At 46.3% G+C, this 20289-nt stretch overlaps 1 protein-coding gene across 1 annotated transcript; it reads left to right on the plus strand.

Moving 5' to 3' along the window:
- Window positions 1–805: 805 nt before the first annotated feature.
- Window positions 806–20289, plus strand: EXOSC3 (exosome component 3). The gene is made up of 4 exons (XM_083502826.1): window positions 806–1099; window positions 17944–18093; window positions 18839–18990; window positions 19697–20289. The coding sequence occupies exons 1-4, from the start codon at window positions 842–844 to the stop codon at window positions 19896–19898; spliced, it is 762 nt and encodes a 253-aa protein (XP_083358952.1). The 5' UTR covers window positions 806–841; the 3' UTR covers window positions 19899–20289.

Here is a 20289-nt window from a genome sequence, read left to right on the forward strand (position 1 = left end):
GTCTAAACAAAACGTTTTTAGTAGGTGCCCAAAAGGGTACAGTGAAAATGCCTGCCTGGTGTCAATAGGCAGTGAGTTCCATAGCATAGGTGCTGCGATATTAGAAGACGGATTTCTTACCAGTGCAGAACAGGTACTATGTGGTACCACCTGTAGTAGTGCCAGTTCTGCAGACTGAAGCGGTTGAGTGAGCGTACAACGAACTCGCAGCTAAACTGATCCCAAGTTGTTAAGGGTTTTGCATGCTAACAGCAACACCTTGAAGGGGCCTGATAGCAAATAGGCAACCGTTGTGCTTAACAGACATCCCACACACAAATACCACCCCCGTTTTGCTCCTTTTGCATGCATGCATGCAGTCACATGGCACTCTCACTCCTCCTACACTGCAAAACGACCATCTGCCCTTGATGCTTCCGTTGAAATTCCTGTATTGCAGCGGGGTTCGACTAGATGACCCTAGGGGTCCCTTCCTAATCAACAAAGGAGATACAGTAGCTCAATTCTGTAGGTGATCTTCGGGGTCCCTTCCAACTCTACAATTCGGTGACAACCGGGTGGCCACCTGCCATGAATGCTTTAGTTGAGATTCCTGCATTGCACGGGGTTCGACTGGATGACCAGCGGGGGGCTCTTCCAACTCTAAAATTCTATGATCCCGTGGGAAAGGATGCCAGGAAGCGAGTGCCTCTCTAGCCCACTCCATCTCTATAGTGGCAGGAGTCCATCGGCGATCCTGGCAAAGGATGAAGGGCAGAGAGAGGGCGGAGGGAATCGCCTGCGCACGCGCGAGAAGGCCCTTGCCCCCGCATGCGCAACGAGCGGGCTGTTTTGTGGCGTCATGGCGCGCTCGGCTGAGGAGCTTGTAGGGCAGGTGGTGCTGCCGGGGGACGCCCTGTTCCTGCCGGGCCACGCCGAGGCGGACAGCGAGAGGCTGTGCTTGGCCACCGGAGGCCCTCAGAAAGGGCGGCTGGTTTGCGGGCCCGGGCTGAGGCGCGGCGGGGACGGGCTGCTTGTCGCCAAGTGCGGGCTGCTGCGCTACCGCGGCGGCGGAAGTGGCTCCGGGGGAACCTATTGGGTGGACTCTCAGCAGAGGCGGGTAAGGCGGGGCGGGGCAACGGAAGTGGCGGGCCTGGAAACGGCGCATGCGTGGCAGGGTGGCGATTTGCGGGGATTCCGCGCTGTTATTTCACAGGGAGGAGGCAGGGAGGCGAGCTTTTTCTGGCCACGTTTTCATTTATTTATTCTGTAGAATGGTTCTCTTTTTTAAAGCAACAACAACAGACTGGGTTACAAAAAAAGGTGTTTTGTATAGTACTGGAATTTTTAGGTTTTAGAAAATTTAATTAAAAACAGTGCCTCATCCAGTCGCACTGCAGACAGGATTCCAGACAGTCATTAATGTCTTGAACCGCCCTGCGATCTAGGGGTGAAGGACGGTATGCCAAATAAATACATTCCCAATTATTATTAAGGAAGGTGGGGAGGAGGACTGGTTTCATAACAACCGCGTTATTTGTTTGTTTCATAAGAATTGTAAAACTGCAATAACAGTCAAAGCAGTTTACAAAAAAAAGGTGCTGTTGTTTTGTACAGCGCTGCTTGCTTTATTTTTTTATATTAAAAATGTTAACCTCATCCAGTAGGAGATCTGTATAAACTTGATACCCCGCAACTTGGAGAATATTTTATTTGAACACCTTTTCAGGGGTCTGCATAAAAGGCGGATCTACACGGATCCTCATGGATCCTCCACTTTTTAAAAAATAATTCCAACAAATGCAGTGTCAAATCACACCTAGAAGGCACGCCTACAAACTGGACTATAAAAAACGTGGATCAAACACTTTGCCGCGCTGCAGTACCATAAAAACATGGATCCGAGGCACGGATCCTCATGAATTCATATGATTTTTATATTGAAACAAAATAAAAACACCATGCTACTGTAGACCACATCTTAGTCTGTAGGAGGAACCAAAAAAATCATGCATCCACTGTTTCGTGGTGCCGCAATGGCGCAAAAACATGGTTAAAAAACACGGATCCTCATGAATCCTCATGATTTTTGCACTAGATCAGCCCAAACTCACTTTCAAATTACACATCATGTCCAGGGGCACAACATCCACCACAGAAATCATGGATCCATGGCTTCCTGGCCATACCATGGGCCAAAAACGTGGTTTTCAAGAACAGATCCTCATGGATCCTCACACTTTTTGCATTGGACCAACCCAAACTCACTGTCAAATCACACAACATAGCCAGGGGCACAACCTACACCACAAAAAACTCAGATCCACGCCTGCCTGACCACGCCCTGGCCCAAAAACGTGGTTCCGAAGTACGGATCCTCATGAATCCTTATGATTTTTGCACTAGATCAACCCAAAGTCACCATCAGATCAAACATCATGGCCATGGGCACAGCATCCACCACAAAAATCACGGATCCACGGCTTCCTGGCGAAACCGTGGCCCAAAAATGTGGTTTTCAAGAACGGATCTTCATGCATCCTCACGCTTTTTGCATCGGGCCACCCCAAACTCACCATCAAATCACACATCATGTCCAGGGGCAGCGCCTGCACCACAGAAAACTCGGATCCACGCCTTCCTGGCCACTCCATGGCCCAAAAACGTGGTTCCGAAGCACGGATCCTCATGGATCCTCACGCTTTTTGCATCGGGCCACCCCAAACTCACCGTCAAATCACACATCATGTCCAGAGGCACAGCCTGCACCACAAAAATCACGGATCCATGGCTTCCTGACCATACCGTGGCCCAAAAACGTGGTTTTGAAGCACGGATCCTCATGGGTCCTCATGCTTTTTGCATTGGGCCAACCCAAACTCACCGTCAAATCACACATCATGTCCAGGGGCAGCGCCTGCACCACAGAAAACTCGGATCCACGGCTTCCTGGCCACTCCAAGGCCCAAAAACGTGGTTCCGAAGCACGGATCCTCATGGATCCTCACGCTGTTTGCATTGGGCCACCCCAAACTCACCGTCAAATCACACATCATGTCCAGGGGCACAGCCTGCACCACAAAAAACTCGGATCCACGGCTTCCTGGCCACTCCATGGCCCAAAAAACGTGGTTCCGAAGCACGGATCCTCATGGATCCTCACGCTTTTTGCATTGGGCCACCCCAAACTCACCGTCAAATCACACATCATTCCCAGGGGCACAGCCTACACCACAAAAAACTCAGATCCACGGCTTCCTGGCCACTCCATGGCCCAAAAACGTGGTTTTAAAGCACGGATCCTCATGGATCCTCACTCTTTTTGCATTGGGCCAACCCAAACTCACTGTCAAATCACACATCATGTCCAGGGGCACAGCCTACACCACAAAAAACTCGGATCCACGGCTTCCTGGCCAATCCAAGGCCCAAAAACGTGGTTTTGAAGCACGGATCCTCATGGATCCTCACTCTTTTTGCATTGGGCCAACCCAAACTCCCTGTCAAATCACACGTCATAGCCAGGGGCAGAGCCTGCACCATAAAAATTATGGATCCACGGCTTCCTGGCAGCGCCATGGCCCAAAAAGGTAGTTTTGAAGCACGGATCCTCAAGGATCCTCACTCTTTTCGCATTGGGGCTCCCCAAACTCACCATCAAATCACACATCATAGCCACGGGCACAACTCACAAATCATGTGTTACACTACAAAAATCACAAAAATCCCCTTACCTGCACTGTTAATGTCACCACTGCAATATTATTATTAGAGCCGATAGGAGAATATATGACTACCATATTTTTCACTCTATAGGACAACTTTTTACCCTCCAAAAATTAAGGGGAAATGTGTGTGCGTCCTGTGGAGTGAATGCAGGCTCCTTGGCTTCAGCGATAGCAACACGAAGCCTCCGAAGCGCAGAGGGAGCGCTCCCTCCACGCTCAAGAGGCTACGCGTTGCTTTCACTGAAGCCTGGAGAGCGAGAGGGGTCGGTGCGCACCGACCCCTCTCGCTGTCCAGGCTTCAGGGATAGCCGCCTGAAGCCTTTGGAGCACAGCGCAAGTTCCTGCTGATCTCCGAAGGCTTGTGGTAAGCCGCCTGAAGCCTGGAGAATGAGAGGGGTCGGTGCACACCGATCCCTCTTGCTCTCCAGGCTTTGCTTCTCTGGAGAGGCACTGCACAATGTTTCCTCTCTGCGCAGCGCCCCTTCAGTGAAGCTGGAGGAGAAATGGAAGGGGCTCCGTTTCTCATCCCGCTTCGCTGAAGGGGCGCTGAGCGGAGAGGGGGAGAATTTTCCCCCCTTGTTCTCCCCCTCCTATGGTTCGGTGTGTCCTATAGAGTGAAAAATACGGTATATATTGTACCAAGATATGGTTCATCTTCAAGAACAGATCAAATACATGCCAAAGTATTAAAGAGGAGAAAAAATATGAAACTGCTTACATACTGTCAACTAATATCCAGATTCAAGAAAGACTGTATGGCAAACATACAGTGAAAATCAGTGAAAAGATAGAATCTGAGTCCATCATAACAGAGTTCTACCTTCTGGGTAAAATTTATAAACTATTACTCAAATATGACACCAAGCCCGAACAAGCAAAACCTTATATGACAAAATGGATGCAAAAATTTTAAGAGCAGTTCACAGTAGAACAGTGAGAACAATTATGAATAAAGGAATAAAATTTACTGCAAATTAAGCCCTAAAACAAAATTGGTACAGTGGAACCTCGGGTTGCAGACATAACCCGTGACTGAGGCACGTCCGCAACCCACAGCATTCGCATCCTGAAGCGCCGCGTCTGCACAGGCACTGGTGCAATTTGGCGCTTCTGCGCATATGAAAGACCCAGTTCTCTGAGTGCATGTTCTGGAAGCTGGGCAATAGGGGCAGTACAGGATTCCTTTTGGTGTACTGACCTCCCCGCTGCACCAAGGATTCCCTGCCCGAGCTGCTTCAGGTCATCGCGGATGTTCTCCTGGAGATACCTAGTTTGGTTGTCCTAGGGGATTTTAACATCCATGCCAACATGACCTTACAAGGGGCTGCTTGGGACTTCGTGGAAAGCATGGCCTCCATGGGGCTGTCCCTGAATAAGTTTGGCCCAACTCATAGTCACGGACATGCCTTAGACCTAGTGTTCACCAATAGTGACATGGGTGATATGACACTAGGTAAAAGTGAAACAAAAGAAGTGCCATGGTCAGATCACTTCCTGGTGCAACTGGACTTCTCCGTGACCCTTCTCCTCTGCAGGGAGGTGGGACCAATGCGGATGGTCTGCCCCCGCCACTTAATGAATCCAAATGGTTTCCAGAGAGTGGTAGGGCATGCTTTATCCCATGTTGATGGCCTTTCAGCTGATTCCCTGGTGGCCCGCTGGAATGTGGAGTTGATCAGGGCTATCGACTGTCTGGCTCCGAAGCGCCCTCTCCGACTGCATGGAGCCCTGACAGCCCCGTGGTTTTCTTTGGAGCTGTGGGTGAGGAAACAATCGCTGAGACGGCTCGAGTGCCAGTGGCAGAAAACTCATTCTGAATTGGACCAGACACAGGTTAGAGCTCAATGTCGAGCCTACCAAGTGGCGATAGCAATGGCGAAGAAGACTTTCTTCACCGCCTCTATAGCATCTACAGAAAATAGTAGCAGGAGACTCTTTCAGGTGGTTTGCAATTTAATGGAACCACCTTTACCACCGGGGCCTTGTAAAGACCCCAAGACCTCCTGCAACGATTTTTCAAATTTTTATGCAGATAAAGTTGCTCATATTCGGAAGGAGGTAGACACCACCGTGGGAGCAGGGTCGGGGCGAGAGAGTGCTAGAGCCCTGTCTGGTCAAGTTGCATGGAATCAATTTCAATCCGTTACCCCCGAGGATGTGGACAGGCTGCTTGGACGCGTGAAACCAACCACCTGTCTCCTTGATCCTTGCCCATCCTGGCTTATAAAAGCTAGCCGGGAAGGGCTGGGCAATGGGCTCTGCGGGGTGGTGAATGCTTCCCTCTGTGAGGGGGTATTCCCAGACCAGCTGAAAGAGGCGGTCATTAAACCGCTTCTTAAAAAAACATCTTCAGACCCGGCCAGTATGGCCAACTATCGCCCAGCCTCAAATCTTCCATTCTTGGGCAAGGTGATTGAGCGGGTGGTTGCTGAACAACTCCAGGCACGCCTGGAGGATGCAGACCATTTGGATCCCTTCCAATTGGGATTCAGGTCTCCTCATGGGACTGAAACTGCCTTGGTCGCGACAATCGATCATAACATCCTTCTGGACCGTCTAGAGGAGCTGGGAGCTGAGGGCACTGTTATACAGTGGTTCTGCTCCTTCCTCCTGGGCTATGTCCAGAAAGTTGTGGTGGGGGATGAGTGTTCAGACTTACTTGTGGGGTGCCTCGGGGTTCCGTCCTCCCCTCCATGCTTTTTAACATCTACAGGAAGCTGCTGGGAGAGATCATCAGGGGGTTTGGGCTTGGTGTCCATCAATATGCGGATGATACCCAACTCTACCTCTCTTTCAACTCAGAACCAGTGAAGGTGGTGAAGGTCCTGTGTGAGTGCTTGGAGGCGGTTGGAGGATGGATGGCAGCTAGTGGATTGAGGTTGAATCCTGACAATAATGAAGTTCTGTTCTTGGGGGTCAGGGGGTGGGCTGGTGTGAAGGACTCCCTGGTCCAGAATGGGGTAACTGTGCCCCTGAAGGGCCAGGTGCACAGCCTGGGAATCATTTTGGACTCACAGCTGTCCATGGACGCACAGGTCAATTCTGTATCCAGGGCAGCTGTCTACCAGCTCCATCTGGTACGCAGGCTGAGACCCTACCTGCCCGGAGACTGCCTCACTAGAGTGGTGCATGCTCTTGTTATCTTCCGCTTGGACTACTGCAATGTCCTCTACGTGGGGCTACCTTTGAAGGTGACCCAGAAACTACAACTAATCCAGAACGCAGCAGCTAGTCTGGTGACTGGGAGTGGCCACCAAGACCATATAACACATGTCCTGAAAGACTTACATTGGCTCCCAGTACATTTCTGAGCACAATTCAAAGTGTTGGTGCTGACCTTTAAAGCCCTAAACGGCCTCGATGCAGTATACCTGAAGGAGCATCTCCACGCCCATCATTCTGCCCAGACACTGATGTCCAGCACCAAGGGCCTTCTGGTGGTTCCCTCACTGTGAGAAGCAAAGTGACAAGGAACCAGGCAGAGGGCCTTCTTGGTTGTGGCGCCCGCCCTGTGGAATGTCCTCCCATTAGATGTCAAAGAGATAAACAACTACCTGACATTTAGAAGACATCTGACGACAGCCCTGTTTAGGGACGTTTTTAATGTGTGACTTTTTAATGTATTTTTATTTCATTTTTTGGGAAGCCACCCAGAGTGGCTGGGGAAACCCAGCCAGATGGGCAGGGTACAAATATATTTGTAGTAGTAGTAGTAGTAGTAGTAGTAGTAGTAGTAGTAGTAGTACTTTGTAGGATTTGATAATCTTTATAGGTCTTTTAAATTTCTAATCTATCTATCTATCTATCTATATCTATCTATCTATCTATCTATCTATCTATCTATCTATCTATCTATCCCCTCCCCTGTTTCCCTTTCTGTACTTCCTTATCCTTATAAAATTGAATATATATATATTTTTAAAATTTACGGCTCCACGGTTTTCTGGGTCGCCCCATATTCATTACCCAACCACCTATGCTGCTCATGGCCAGATCACTTTGGGGCACTGCCATGCTGTAAAAAGATTCTCATGAAGCACAGATCCCCATGGATCCTTAGGTTTTTTTATGTTTGGTCACCCTGAAATCACTATCAAATCACACATGATGTATATGACCACAGAACGAACCACAAAAACCACAGAGCACAGCCAAGGAACAAACACTATTGAAATATACTCAGAGTCGCAAAGTGATTTCATGCTCTTTATTCAGCTCATAGTGGTGAGGAGGAATGAATGGAAGTCCCCTCAAAGTATCTGCTTTATATACATTATTTACACAATGGGCTGCACATGATTGGTTAATTCTGGAATTCTACTGTAAGCCAATCAGGTTGTGGATTCACTTATATCTGGAGCATGATTGGGTGGTTCCTGCCAACCAATCATACTGCTGCATTGTTCTTGGACCAATCAGACTGCTGCATTCTGAATCCTATTGTTCTAGAACCAATCAGACTGCTGCAATTTGGATCCTATTGTTCTAGGACCAATCAGACTGCTGCAGTTTGGATCCTATTGAACTCAGTACATAACAACTATATTAAATACTTTAATCCTCATGGATCGGCATGATTGTTAAATGGACTCCACCAAATTATATTGTAAGATCACACCAATGTCCATGGAATGACCAAAATACAAACGCTATCTGAAATGGTTCTGCATTAGCAAGAACATTGAAATAAAATGACATTCATATTCATAGCTTCCACTGTGAAGAACTGCACCTGGAAATTTTTGACACTGCTAAACCTCAAGAATGTCCAAGGCAGAGATTGTGATGATCTTACCTGTGAATGTAAATTATCAAACCAACTAGATGGAGACCACCAAAGTAACCATGAAAAACAATCACCTGTCTTGCGTCAATTCAGCTACAAATGGTTTTGGGACAAAAGTTGGTTGCTTTGCAGGGGTAGTAATTATAAATGGAGGTTTAACTGCAAGTTTTTTTGAGAACAGATTTTGTCAGTGTAAACTTTGAAATAGGGGGTTTCCAACGTGGTGCCCATGGGAATCATGTTGCCTGCTGACAGCTTTCCTGGAGTCCACCACGTGTTTTTAGAAAAAGAACAGGATTAGTGGTGAATTGTGCCCAGCATGACTTCAGATTGTTCATAGTACATTTGATTGACTACAGGGGCATATGAAGGGGCAGCGGGGTGATGGTGCCCCAGGGTGCCATGCTGGGGGGAGAGTGACAGTAAGGTCGCTGTACTGGCTGCCGCTCTTGCGGCAACTGTACAGGCAGCCCCTCTCGCAGCGACCGTATGGGCCATACGGGCAGCTGCTCTCGCGGCGACTGTACAGGCTGCCGCTCGCGTAGCGTCCGTACAGGCAGCTCCTCTCACGGCGGCCGTACAGGCTGTATGGGCAGCCGCTCTCCTGGCGACCATACGGGCAGCCATGCATGCACAGTCCGTACAGGACATCATCCAGGACTTGTTACCATATTATAGCTGCCACAAAATCTATCGGCATGCCACCAGAACCAGGGAAGCCTTGCCAGTTGCAGCTCACACAGTTGAAGTGAAATAAAAGACAGAAGAGTAGATCGGGAAGAAAGTTCCCCAGACTGCAGGAAAAGATAACAGTAGCTCCAGCAGCTGATTCAGTGCAGGCTGCTGAGGGGTTTGACTCCTTAAGATCACCAACTGACTATGAGACACCTGGAAAGCACTCAGCCTCAGATGACCTCCACTCCAAAAGGTGGGAAAGAGGATTTGACAGTGACCAATATTGATTATTTTGATAGCAGCCCCATATACTCAACACAAAGTGAGAAGTGTTTGGACAAATCACTGATTTGTACATCAGTTCCCCCATGGCACAACTGTACCTTCCCCACACTCAGTCTACAAACCATGGGACTTTGGTTCAGTTGGCAACATCTGTGTGTATGACTATGACATAAACACACTGAAAGGATCAAACTGGATAAATGATCGCATAATAGATGCCTTTCTTGCCTCCAGGGTGATCATGGCCAAAGAGCTAGGTCACAATGGAACAATTTTCCCACTTACCGTACTTGCCACTTCATGCAGATATGTCAAAGATTGCCAGTGCAAGCTCTGAAGAACTGTTTGAGATTTGGAGTGCTAAAGAAAGGTGTTTTGATTATTCCAGTAAATGACAGAGAAGTCCACTGGAAACTGATAGTAATCATTTTTAAAAGGAAGACCATGCTCTATCTAGATTCCAAACATGGATTGAACCACTCTGTGATTGATGCAATAACATCCTTCTTAGCATGTCTGTATGAGATGGATTCAAAATATCCCTATAGTTTTGCGGCTGATCATTTTTTGCACCAACATATACCCAGGCAAGGTACCGTAATTCCAGTGACTACGGTCCTTTCACATGTACCATTGCCCATCTGATTGCTTCTGCTGCCCAATTACAGTTCATACAAAAGGATATGGCTGCCATTAGACCCTGGATTGCAAAAGAAATAATACAGTACTGTGGGAAAACCTATTTTGAAGTACAAGACAAATATTTTCAAGTGGAAATTGATGCTGTTCCTCCCAAGAAGAGACAAATCTTGAACGAGAGTTACATTACTGTGTCTCGATCATGCCCAGAGGGATGGAAGGATACACTAATCTATTGCTCAGATATCCTTGTTTGAAGGCTGCTGGTCACTATGTTTCTTGAAGGAAGGGTGCAGGAGGCCCAGTGGTGACCTAACTATGGCTTACTGTGAAGGAAACTGCAAGGACTGGTACCACTGCTTTCGCATAGGCATTGATTCAAAAGATCTTCCAGAGGTTTTTGTGTGTCCAGACTGTCAATCCACTGTGGCCAAATAGATTTTGAAACTGCGAACTGTCATATTCCACAGGTTGGTATAATACAGCAAAATCCAAACATATAGTTTTCATCATCATGGCAGGGATGGTCCTTTTCCATAGAATTCTTATTTATGGAGTTAGTTTTTATATCCTGCTTTTCTCTACTTGAAGGAGTCTCAAAGTGGCTAAAAATCTCCTTTCCCTTCCACCCCCACAACAGACACCTTGTGAGGTAGGTGGGGCTGAGAGAGTTCAGAGAGAAGTGTGACTGGCCCAAGGTTACCCAGCAGCTGCATGTGGAGGAGCGGGGAAGCGAACCCAGCTCACCAGATTAGAGTCCACCGCTCTTAACTACTACACCACAGAAACGTATCTCTTAAAACTCTGGAGCAAGCTGTTCAGTTCAGCCTCATAGTGATACTGATTTGTGGAGGGAAGGTTGGTGATGAGCAAGATCTGTTCCCATTTCCCAACACAGAGACCATAGAGCAGTTTCTTTTGGGGGCTGAACCTGCAGAGTGTTTCTGTTCAGAATTTCCGTGGCAGAAATTGGCTAAGTGCCTTTATAAACATTCAGCTTCTCAAATCGAACCCCATCATGAAACTTTCAGGTGTAGCTGTTGGAGGTGGAGGGCAGAGAAGGTGCTAGTCCTTACCTCCCTCCTCCCAGCCTATCATTGCCCAATGGGCTGAATTTCAGGGCTTTTGCATGTAAAGGGCAAGCTTGTTCTTTACTTGTTTAGACTCTTTAAACTTGGAAACAGATATTTGGCTCCATTACCAAAATGACCAAAAGGGTCAGCTTCTAGAGGATTGGAAAGATCATAATTGTACTTCCCCTACCCTCAGCCCTAACTCTGTTGAGTATTTTTTGTTATGAGACTGAGTGTTTGGGGCTGATGCTGTAGCATTCTTGTCTGGGGGCTTGATGGAAAATCAGAAAAGTGACCCTCACCTAACTCTCCAATGCCCTTCAACAAGAATGCTGTAGGAAATATTGCTAAGCCCAAAGGGAGGCAAGAATTTGCTTCAGCTCACCTTGTTAATGGCAGAGCAAAAGCTATGCGTGTGTCATTCTCAATCAGTCTACTTTCAGGACTGATTTTAGAACCCTCTTATATCAGGCCACATGGTCACTGGAGGTGGCCCCATCATGCAAACATGACTATCCACACAGGGACCATCTATTTTTGTTTTTTTTCCTGATACTGGATTTTAAGTTACAGTTACATCTTTTAAAACAGCTGTCAGTATATCACACTGTATTCCACTTGCCTTCCAAAGGAACACGTGGCTCTCCCCACATAGCGGGTTAGGTTGAGACTGCTGATCCAAAGTAATCAGTAATTTTTACGGTAATTACAATCCTGCTTTCCCTTGTACCAGCTTACCTTGACTTCAGTAAGGCCTTTGAAAAGGTCCCCCATGATATTATTGCAAAACAACTAGTAAAATGTGGGCTAGACAAAGCTACTGTTAGGTGGATTTGTAATTGGTTGATGGGCTGAACCCAAAGAGTGCTCATCAGTGGCTCACCTTCATCCTGGAAAAAAATGACTATTGGGGTTCCACAAGGTTCTGTCCTGGGCCTGGTGCTATTCAATATTTTTATAAATGATTTGGATGATGGAATAGAGGGTGTGCTAATCAAATTTGCAAATGACTGCAAACTGGGAGGGGTTGCTAATACACCAGAGGACAGGGTCAGAATTCAAAATGACCTGAATAGCCTAGAGAGCTGGGCCAAAACCAACAATATGGAGTTCAATAGGGAGAAATGTAAGGTACTGCACCTGGATAGAAAAAATGAAATGCACAGGTGGGGGACACTTGGCTTGACAACAGTACCTGTGAAAGGGATCTGGGAGTCTTAGTCGACCACAAGCTGAATATGAGTCAACAGTGTGATGTGGCAGCTAAGAATGCCAATGCAATTCTGGGCTGCATCAATAGGAGTATAGTGTCTAGGTCAAGTGAAGGAATGCTACCACACTATTCTGGTTGGTTGGTCAGACCACACCTGAAATACTGTGTCCAGTTGAAGAAGGATATTGTCAAGCTGGAGCATGTCCAGAGGAGGGTGACCAAAATGTAAAAGGTCTGGAATTCAAGCCCTATGAGGAGAGACTTAGGGAGCTGGATTTGTTTAATCTAGAGAAGAGAAGATTAAGGAGTGACATGATAGCCATGTTTAAATATTTGAAGGGATGTCATGTTGAAGAGGGAGCAAGCTTGTTTTCTGCTGTTCTAGAGACTAGGATGCAGAATAATGGATTCAAACTATAGGAAAAGAGATTCCACCTGGGCGTGGTAATCCAGTCAGGGAAAAAGGGAGGCATACTATGTTTAGGGCACCATTTCCAGCCCCTTCCCCTTTTCGGGGTGAGCATAGTGGATCCTAAAAAGGGCTGCTCAGTCATGGATACAGCTGCTGAGCTGCTCAACGGCGTCATTCCTTGAGTCAGAACGACTGACCGCCCATGTGTCGGTTCATGACTAGGGCCTTCACATTCCTGCTACAGTAGCCATTTAGTGATGGCCATGGGGGGAGGGTTTGGGGGGGTTGGGTTTGGTTTTTGGAAGACGCCTGTGCGTGAATTTGTTTTATGTGTGTAGCTTAGTGCACGCTGACCAACGCACAGTCTTCGCAGTAGGGCTCTGTTCTGATGGCATGAGTAGTCACGACAAACTGGTGGATCCTATCTGCTGCAGCCTTCATCCGCCTTCAGAGCCGTTGTAACACACTGCTTGTTATCACCCGCCTGTTCTGCCGTTGAGGACTTCTTGGATCATTCTTTGTCTAACTCCTTCCCTGTTATGTACTAAGCTTGAATCCTAGAACAATAGGCAAGTAGGATCCTAGAATGCAAGAACTGATTGGCTTGCAGGAAAAGACCATTCAGGCTCCAGGAGGGAAGCAGAATCAGCTAGTCAGACGGGACTCATTGTGTAAATAATGTATATAAAAGCCTGAGGTTTGGGGGGGAATTCAATCACTGTTTTACAAGCTGCAATAAAGAGCATGAAATCACTACAGGACTCTGAGCATATTTAATTTTCTTTGACCTTACCACCTTGGGTGACCCTGCTGGGAGTACGAGATTCCCAATGGCTTCACTCACAAGGGTCATAGGAATGTGCAAGCCCACTCACTATGACAAGTGAGAGAACTGAGATAGATTGCACCGAGCCCTGGTTCTCATTAGACAAAGCGTTCCACCAAAAAGGCTCTGGCTCTGGTTGAGGACAGCTGGATATGTTTTGGGCCAGGGACCACCAGTAGGTTGCTGTTAGATGAGCGTCACACTCATGGGGGGTGTATTGGAAGATAATTCCCACAGATAAGAAAGGTCACAGACTGTTTAGGGCTTTAAAGATTAGCACCAAAACATTGAACCTGATTCGATACTCCACCTGGAGCCAATCCAGCTGATGAACAACCAACTGAATGTGGGCTCTCCACAAAGTCCAAGTAAGAACTCATGCATCTGCATTTTAGACCATTTGGAGTTTCTGGAGCAGTCTCAAGGGTAGCCCTGCATATCTATCTCTCTCACTCTCTCTCTCTCTATCACATTTATACCCTGCACTCCCCGGCTCAGGTGTACAGCAAGTTAAAGTAGTCTAGTCTGCAGGTGGCTACTGCATGGATCACCATGGCTAGGTTGGAAAGGGACAGGTACGGTACCGATCTCCTAACCTGACATAGATTCAAAAATTCCAGTTTGGCTACATTTGTGACCAATGCCTCCATAGAGACAGAAGCATCCAGGATCACACCGGGACTCCTGATAGCGGCTACAGGTGACTATTCCGCCCCATTAAGAGCTGGGAGCTGGCAAACCAAACTGAAATTATTCTGGCCCAGCCATTGGACGCCCATCTTTAATGGATAGAGATTCAGCCGACTCCGTTTCCTCCATCCCAGCACACCCACCTAAAAATTGGCCAATATATCCAGGGTAGCATATGGCAGTAGATCCATGATGTTTGTGGTCAGATCTGTGGTTATGTACAAGATATTTGAATAAAGGGTGAATTTGGGGTTCCCCAATGCAAAAAGTGTGATGATCCATGAGGATCCGTGCTTCAAAACCACGTTTTTGAGCCATGGAGTGGCCAGGAAGCTGTGGATCCGTGTTTTTTGTGGTGCAGGCTGTGCCCATGGCCATGATGTGTGATTTGATGGTGAGTTTGGGTTGGCCAATGGAAAATGCGTGAGGATCCATAAGGATCCATGCTTTGAAACCACGTTTTTGGGCCACGGTATGGCCAGGAACCCGTGGATCCGAGTTTTTTGTGGTGCAAGCTGTGTCCCATGGCATGAAGTGTGATTTGACAGTGATTTAGGGGTGGCCCAGTGCAAAAAGTGTGAGGATCCATGAGGATCCGTGCTTCAAAACTACATTTTTGGGCTACGGTGTCGCCAGGAAGCCATGGATCCCTGATTTTTGTGGTGCAGGTTGTGCCCCTGGCCATGATGTGTGATTTGATGGTGAGTTTGGGCTGATCTAGTGCAAAAAGCGTGAGAATCAATGAGGATCCGTGCTTCAAAACCACGTTTTTGGGCCATGGAGTGGCCAGGCAGGCGTGGATCTCAGTTTTTTGTTGTGCAGGCTGTGCCCCTTGGTATGATGGTTGGCCCAATGCAAAAAGCATGAGGATCCATGAGGATCCGTGCTTCAAAAACACGTTTTTGGGCCAAGGTGTTGCCAGGAAGCCGCGGATCTCAGTTTTTGTGGTGCAGGCTGTGCCCCTGGCCATGATGTGTAATTTGACGGTGAATTTGGGCTGATCTAGTGCAAAAAGCATGAGGATCCATGAGGATCCGTGCTTCAAAACCATGTTTTTGGGCAGTGGTATGAACAGGAAGCTGTGGATCCTAGATTTCTTTGGTGCAAGTTGTATCCCTGGACATGATGTGTGATTTGACAGTGCGTTTGGGCTGGCCCAATGCAAAAAGTGTGAGGATCCATGAGGCTCCGTGGTTCGGAACCACGTTTTTGGGCCACAGTATGGCCAGGAAGCCGTGGATCCGTGATTTTTGTGGTGGATGCTGTGCCCCTGGCCATGAAGTTTGATCTGATGATGACTTTGGGCTGATCTTGTGCAAAAATCATGAAGATCCATGGGAATCCATGCTTCAAAACCACGTTTTTGGGCCACGGTATGGCCAGGCAGGCATGCATCCGAGTTTTTTGTGGTGGATGTTGTGCCCCTGGCCATGATATGTGATTTGACAGGGAGTTTGGGTTGGCCCAATGCAAAAAGCGTGAGGATCCATGAGGATCCGTGCTTCGGAACCACGTTTTTGGGCCATGGAGTGGCCAGGAAGCCGTGGATCCGAGTTTTTTGTGGTGTAAGCTATGCCCCTGGACATGATGTGTGATTTGACAGTGAGTTTGGGTTGGCCCAATGCAAAAAGAGTGAGGATCCATGAGGATCCGTGCTTTAAAACCACGTTTTTGGGCCATGGAGTGGCCAGGCAGGCGTGGATCTGAGTTTTTTGTGGTGCAGGCTGTGCCCCTGGGAATGATGTGTGATTTGACGGTGAGTTTGGGCTGATCTAGTGCAAAAAGCGTGAGGATCCATGAGGATCCGTGCTTTGGAACCACGTTTTTGGGCCATGGAGTGGCCAGGAAGCCGTGGATCCGAGTTTTTTGTGGTGCAGGCAGTGCCCCTGGACATGATGTGTGATTTGATGGTGAGTTTGGGCTGATCTAGTGCAAAAAGCGTGAGGATCCATGAGGATCCGTGCTTCGGAACCACGTTTTTGGGCCACGGTATGGTCAGTAAGCCGTGGATCCGTGATTTTTGTAGTGCAGGCTGTGCCTCTGGACATGATGTGTGATTTGACGGTGAGTTTGGGGTGGCCCAATGCAAAAAGCGTGAGGATCCATGAGGATCCGTGCTTCAAAACCACGTTTTTGGGCCACGGTATGGTCAGTAAGCCGTGGATCCGTGATTTTTGTGGTGCAGGCTGTGCCTCTGGACATGATGTGTGATTTGACGGTGAGTTTGGGGTGGCCCGATGCAAAAAGCGTGAGGATCCATGAGGATCCGTGCTTCAAAACCACGTTTTTGGGCCACGGTATGGTCAGGAAGCCGTGGATCCGTGATTTTTGTGGTGCAGGCTGTGCCTCTGGACATGATGTGTGATTTGACGGTGAGTTTGGGCTGATCTAGTGCAAAAAGCGTGAGGATCCATGAGGATCTGTGGTTCGGAACCAAGTTTTTGAGCCACGGTTTCGCCAGGAAGTCGTGGATCTGTGATTTTTGTGTTGCATGCTGTGCCCATGGCCATGATGTTTGATCTGATGGTGACTTTGGGCTGATCTAGTGCAAAAATCATGAGGATTCATGAGGATCCGTGCTTCGGAACCACGTTTTTGGGCCAGGGCGTGGCCAGGCAGGTGTGGATCTGAGTTTTTTGTGGTGTAGGCTGTGCCCCTTACTATGATGTGTGATTTGACGGTGAGTTTGGGTTGGCCCGATGCAGAAAGCGTGTGGATCCATGAAGATCCGTTCTTGAAAACCACGTTTTTGGGCCACGGTTTCGCCAGGAAGCCGTGGATCCGTGATTTTTGTGGTGGATGCTGTGCCCATGGCCATGATCTTTGATCTGATGGTGACTTTGGGCTGATCTAGTGGAAAAATCATGAGGATCCATGAGGATCCGTGTTTTTTAACCATGTTTTTGCGCCCCCGCGCCCCCCCGAAACAGTGGATGCGTGATTTTTTTGATGCTTTCTACAGAGTAAGACATGGTCTACAATATCATGGTGGTTTTATTTAATTTGAATGAAAAAATCATATGAATTCATGAGGATCCGTGTAGATCCGCCTTTTACCTTTTTCCCCTTTTCAGCTAGAACAGATATTAAGCACTTTCTGGAAGCGGTTTTCTGTAAGAACCCACTTTGGCTACAGTGTCCTTTGATTCATGTCAGAGTAGCCCAAGAGAGTTGGAAACCAATCATTTTGCTGTGTTTTTATTTCATTATTATGTTAGTCACTATGTATAATAAACACAAATTTTAGCAATTAACTGTACTCTACCAGGATGCAGAGTGAAATTGGATGAAGTGTAGTATGAACCTTTTAAGAATACCCTATACTTCATCTCCATACACCTTATGACAACTCTGTAAGGTCTTATGCCCAGATTTTGTATGTGTGTATATATGGGCAGAATGGTTTGGATCACATGCTGCACCAAGGTAAACCATAGTTTAGCACAAACATACGGGCTCCCGCAGAGAACAGTGTGTCCACTTTGCCCATTCTTGGTCATTCTGCTGCTACGCTAAGTGGATTGTGATGATGGATTGTGTTTGAGGAGCATACTGTGTAATATCGGCATTTTGCTAAAGCAATCTGCATATTTAAAATTACTTTCCTCCCTTCCTCCCAAATTCTTTTCATGACTAGTATGTTCCAGTCAAGGGAGACCATGTGATTGGCATAGTGACCACCAAAGCTGGGGACATATTCAAAGTGGATGTTGGGGGAAGTGAGCAAGCATCTCTATCCTACTTGGCATTTGAAGGCGCAACCAAAAGAAACAGGCCAAACGTGCAGGTGAGGAGTCTGAACATGACTGACAGCTTTGATTCCCTAAAGCTACATTCTATACACAATTTCGTGAGAGCCTCGTTGAGTTCAGTGTGATTTACGGCAACAGGATTATGTTGTTAAGCTTGTGCTAATTCACAATGGTAATATTGAGTCAATACCTCTCCTTTAGTCACAATGTTTTATCAGTACATCTCTTGTGTGAACATGTTGAAGGAGATCACGTACACCATGAGCAAAGAGTTTAAATTCCTTTGCATGTTGCTCCTCCATCTGTCAATTTATGACAAGAGCTACTGATCATTGGAATATGCATGTGGTAACAAATTACTCATTGTCATGCTTAGATAACCAAGAATAATAGGAAGAGGCTTTGGGTTCCTTTTAAAATCAGCGTTGGACAGTTAAGAGTTCCTTTTAGTGCTGGACTATTGACACTTAAGCTCGGATGTCTTTTGTTGTTCGACAATATTTTATGTCAGTTGACCGACGTGCCAACACTACATCTCACAGACTTTTGTTGCCCTGTTTAATGAGAGCAGCAAGCAACTACATCCCTGGCAAAATGATTTCTTAATAAAACCCTTCATTTGTAATGTAACATACCCTCCCACATTTCAGATGAATATAGAAACATTCTTGTGTGACAAAGCTAATTGGATATAAATGTATTAAAGTTGGACACGATACCTTTCATAAGAGTTACACATTCAGAACCATTTCATCTATTTATGTATATTTTTTTCCTTAGGTGGGAGACCTTATTTATGGACAGTTCATTGTTGCCAATAAAGATATGGAACCTGAGATGGTCTGTATTGACAGCAGTGGCCGAGCAAATGGAATGGGAATCATTGGACAAGATGGTTTCTTATTCAAGGTGTCATTAGGCCTAATAAGAAAGTAAGTGTGACAGATTTCTAACCAAGTATTTTGAGCTTGGAAGTTCTAACTTAGATTGCAAAAGCAAATTACATGCTTGGCAGTGCAACTGTTATATGCGAACTAGGATTAATATTTTAATTGCATGCCAAAATTGACGTAACTAAAAAAAGGATGTAGTAACTGAAGACTACTAATCAGTACAGACTTCTATCAGGGTAACTGACACAAACTTTTCCAGGACTTTAGTGCTTTAGATGTGAGAGGTTATGTTTTTCTTGAAGATTCTTTGCATATACAAAACTAAAATGTTTGGGAAGAAAGCCAAGGAAGAACTTTTCTCCCTGGCATGTTTTTGTTGCACAAATAGTATGTTAATTTATCAGTCAGTCATGTAGTTTCTCACTCTGCCGCTAGCCCTCTTGACCAGAAATCTAAAGAGTGACAGTCCCATGAAAATGTTTTATACCACCTCATCTTGGTGAGATATAACCTGATAATGGGCATCTCCCAAGTCCCAAAATGAGTGGGCCTGTGAAATTGCAGGTTACTTTTCAGCAAAAGCCTTTTTTTAAAAAAGCATCCCAACACCTGCTCTAATTTGGGTAGGTCCTAAAGAAAAAAATGTAGCTTTGTAAGAATTGAGGTCTTAATCGTTAGAAATATGAACAGTTTACCAGAGCCATATATTGATTTTTCTTCCCTTCACATTTTATTTTGATTGCAGACTCTTAGCTCCGGAGTGTGAAATAATCCAAGATTTGGGACAACTTTATCCATTTGAACTGGTTTTAGGAATGAATGGGAGAATTTGGGTGAAAGCCAAAACAATTCAACAGACTTTAATTGTGGCAAATGTCTTAGAAGCCTGTGAACACATGACTGCAGAACAGAGGAAACAAGCCGTTTCCAAGTTGTTAGACAACTGATGGGAAGGAATTTTATATAGATATTCTTATGTGGAAATGATGACCCAGAAATGCATTTTTAAATATTTTTTATATTTAAGGCAATAAATGTTACAGTTCAAATACTTTTATTTTTTTATTCTGCATCTTTTGCTCTTGAGTTTGTTTTGTAACAAATTATGTCTGCTTGTGGCAGACTGTGACTTGTAGTGCACTTTTTGTAAAAGTATGCATACTTCAGACTTTTATAACTAAGTCAGTAGTATTTGCAAAACAAAGGCAGCCTCCCTTTGGTCTGTTATTTTATTCTCACTGTATTTTTAGTGACTTGCAGCTTGATTGAGTTGTGAATTACTTTTTGCCAGCTCTACTTGATGAAGCTGTGAAAAATAAAGAAAAAGGTTTGTATCAA

This window comes from Podarcis liolepis (assembly GCF_965112155.1).
Source record: "Podarcis liolepis genome assembly, chromosome: 5".
Lineage (NCBI taxonomy): Eukaryota > Metazoa > Chordata > Lepidosauria > Squamata > Lacertidae > Podarcis > Podarcis liolepis.

What these genes read in the sequence shown, in the direction of transcription:
- EXOSC3 (XM_083502826.1), top strand. Translation starts at nt 842, where the DNA reads ATGGCGCGCTCGGCTGAGGAGCTTGTAGGGCAGGTGGTGCTGCCGGGG. An exon ending in TGGACTCTCAGCAGAGGCGG is followed by an intron (nt 1,100 to 17,943) that starts GTAAGGCGGGGC and finishes TTTCATGACTAG; the next exon opens with TATGTTCCAGTCAAGGGAGA. An exon ending in GAAACAGGCCAAACGTGCAG is followed by an intron (nt 18,094 to 18,838) that starts GTGAGGAGTCTG and finishes TTTTTTCCTTAG; the next exon opens with GTGGGAGACCTTATTTATGG.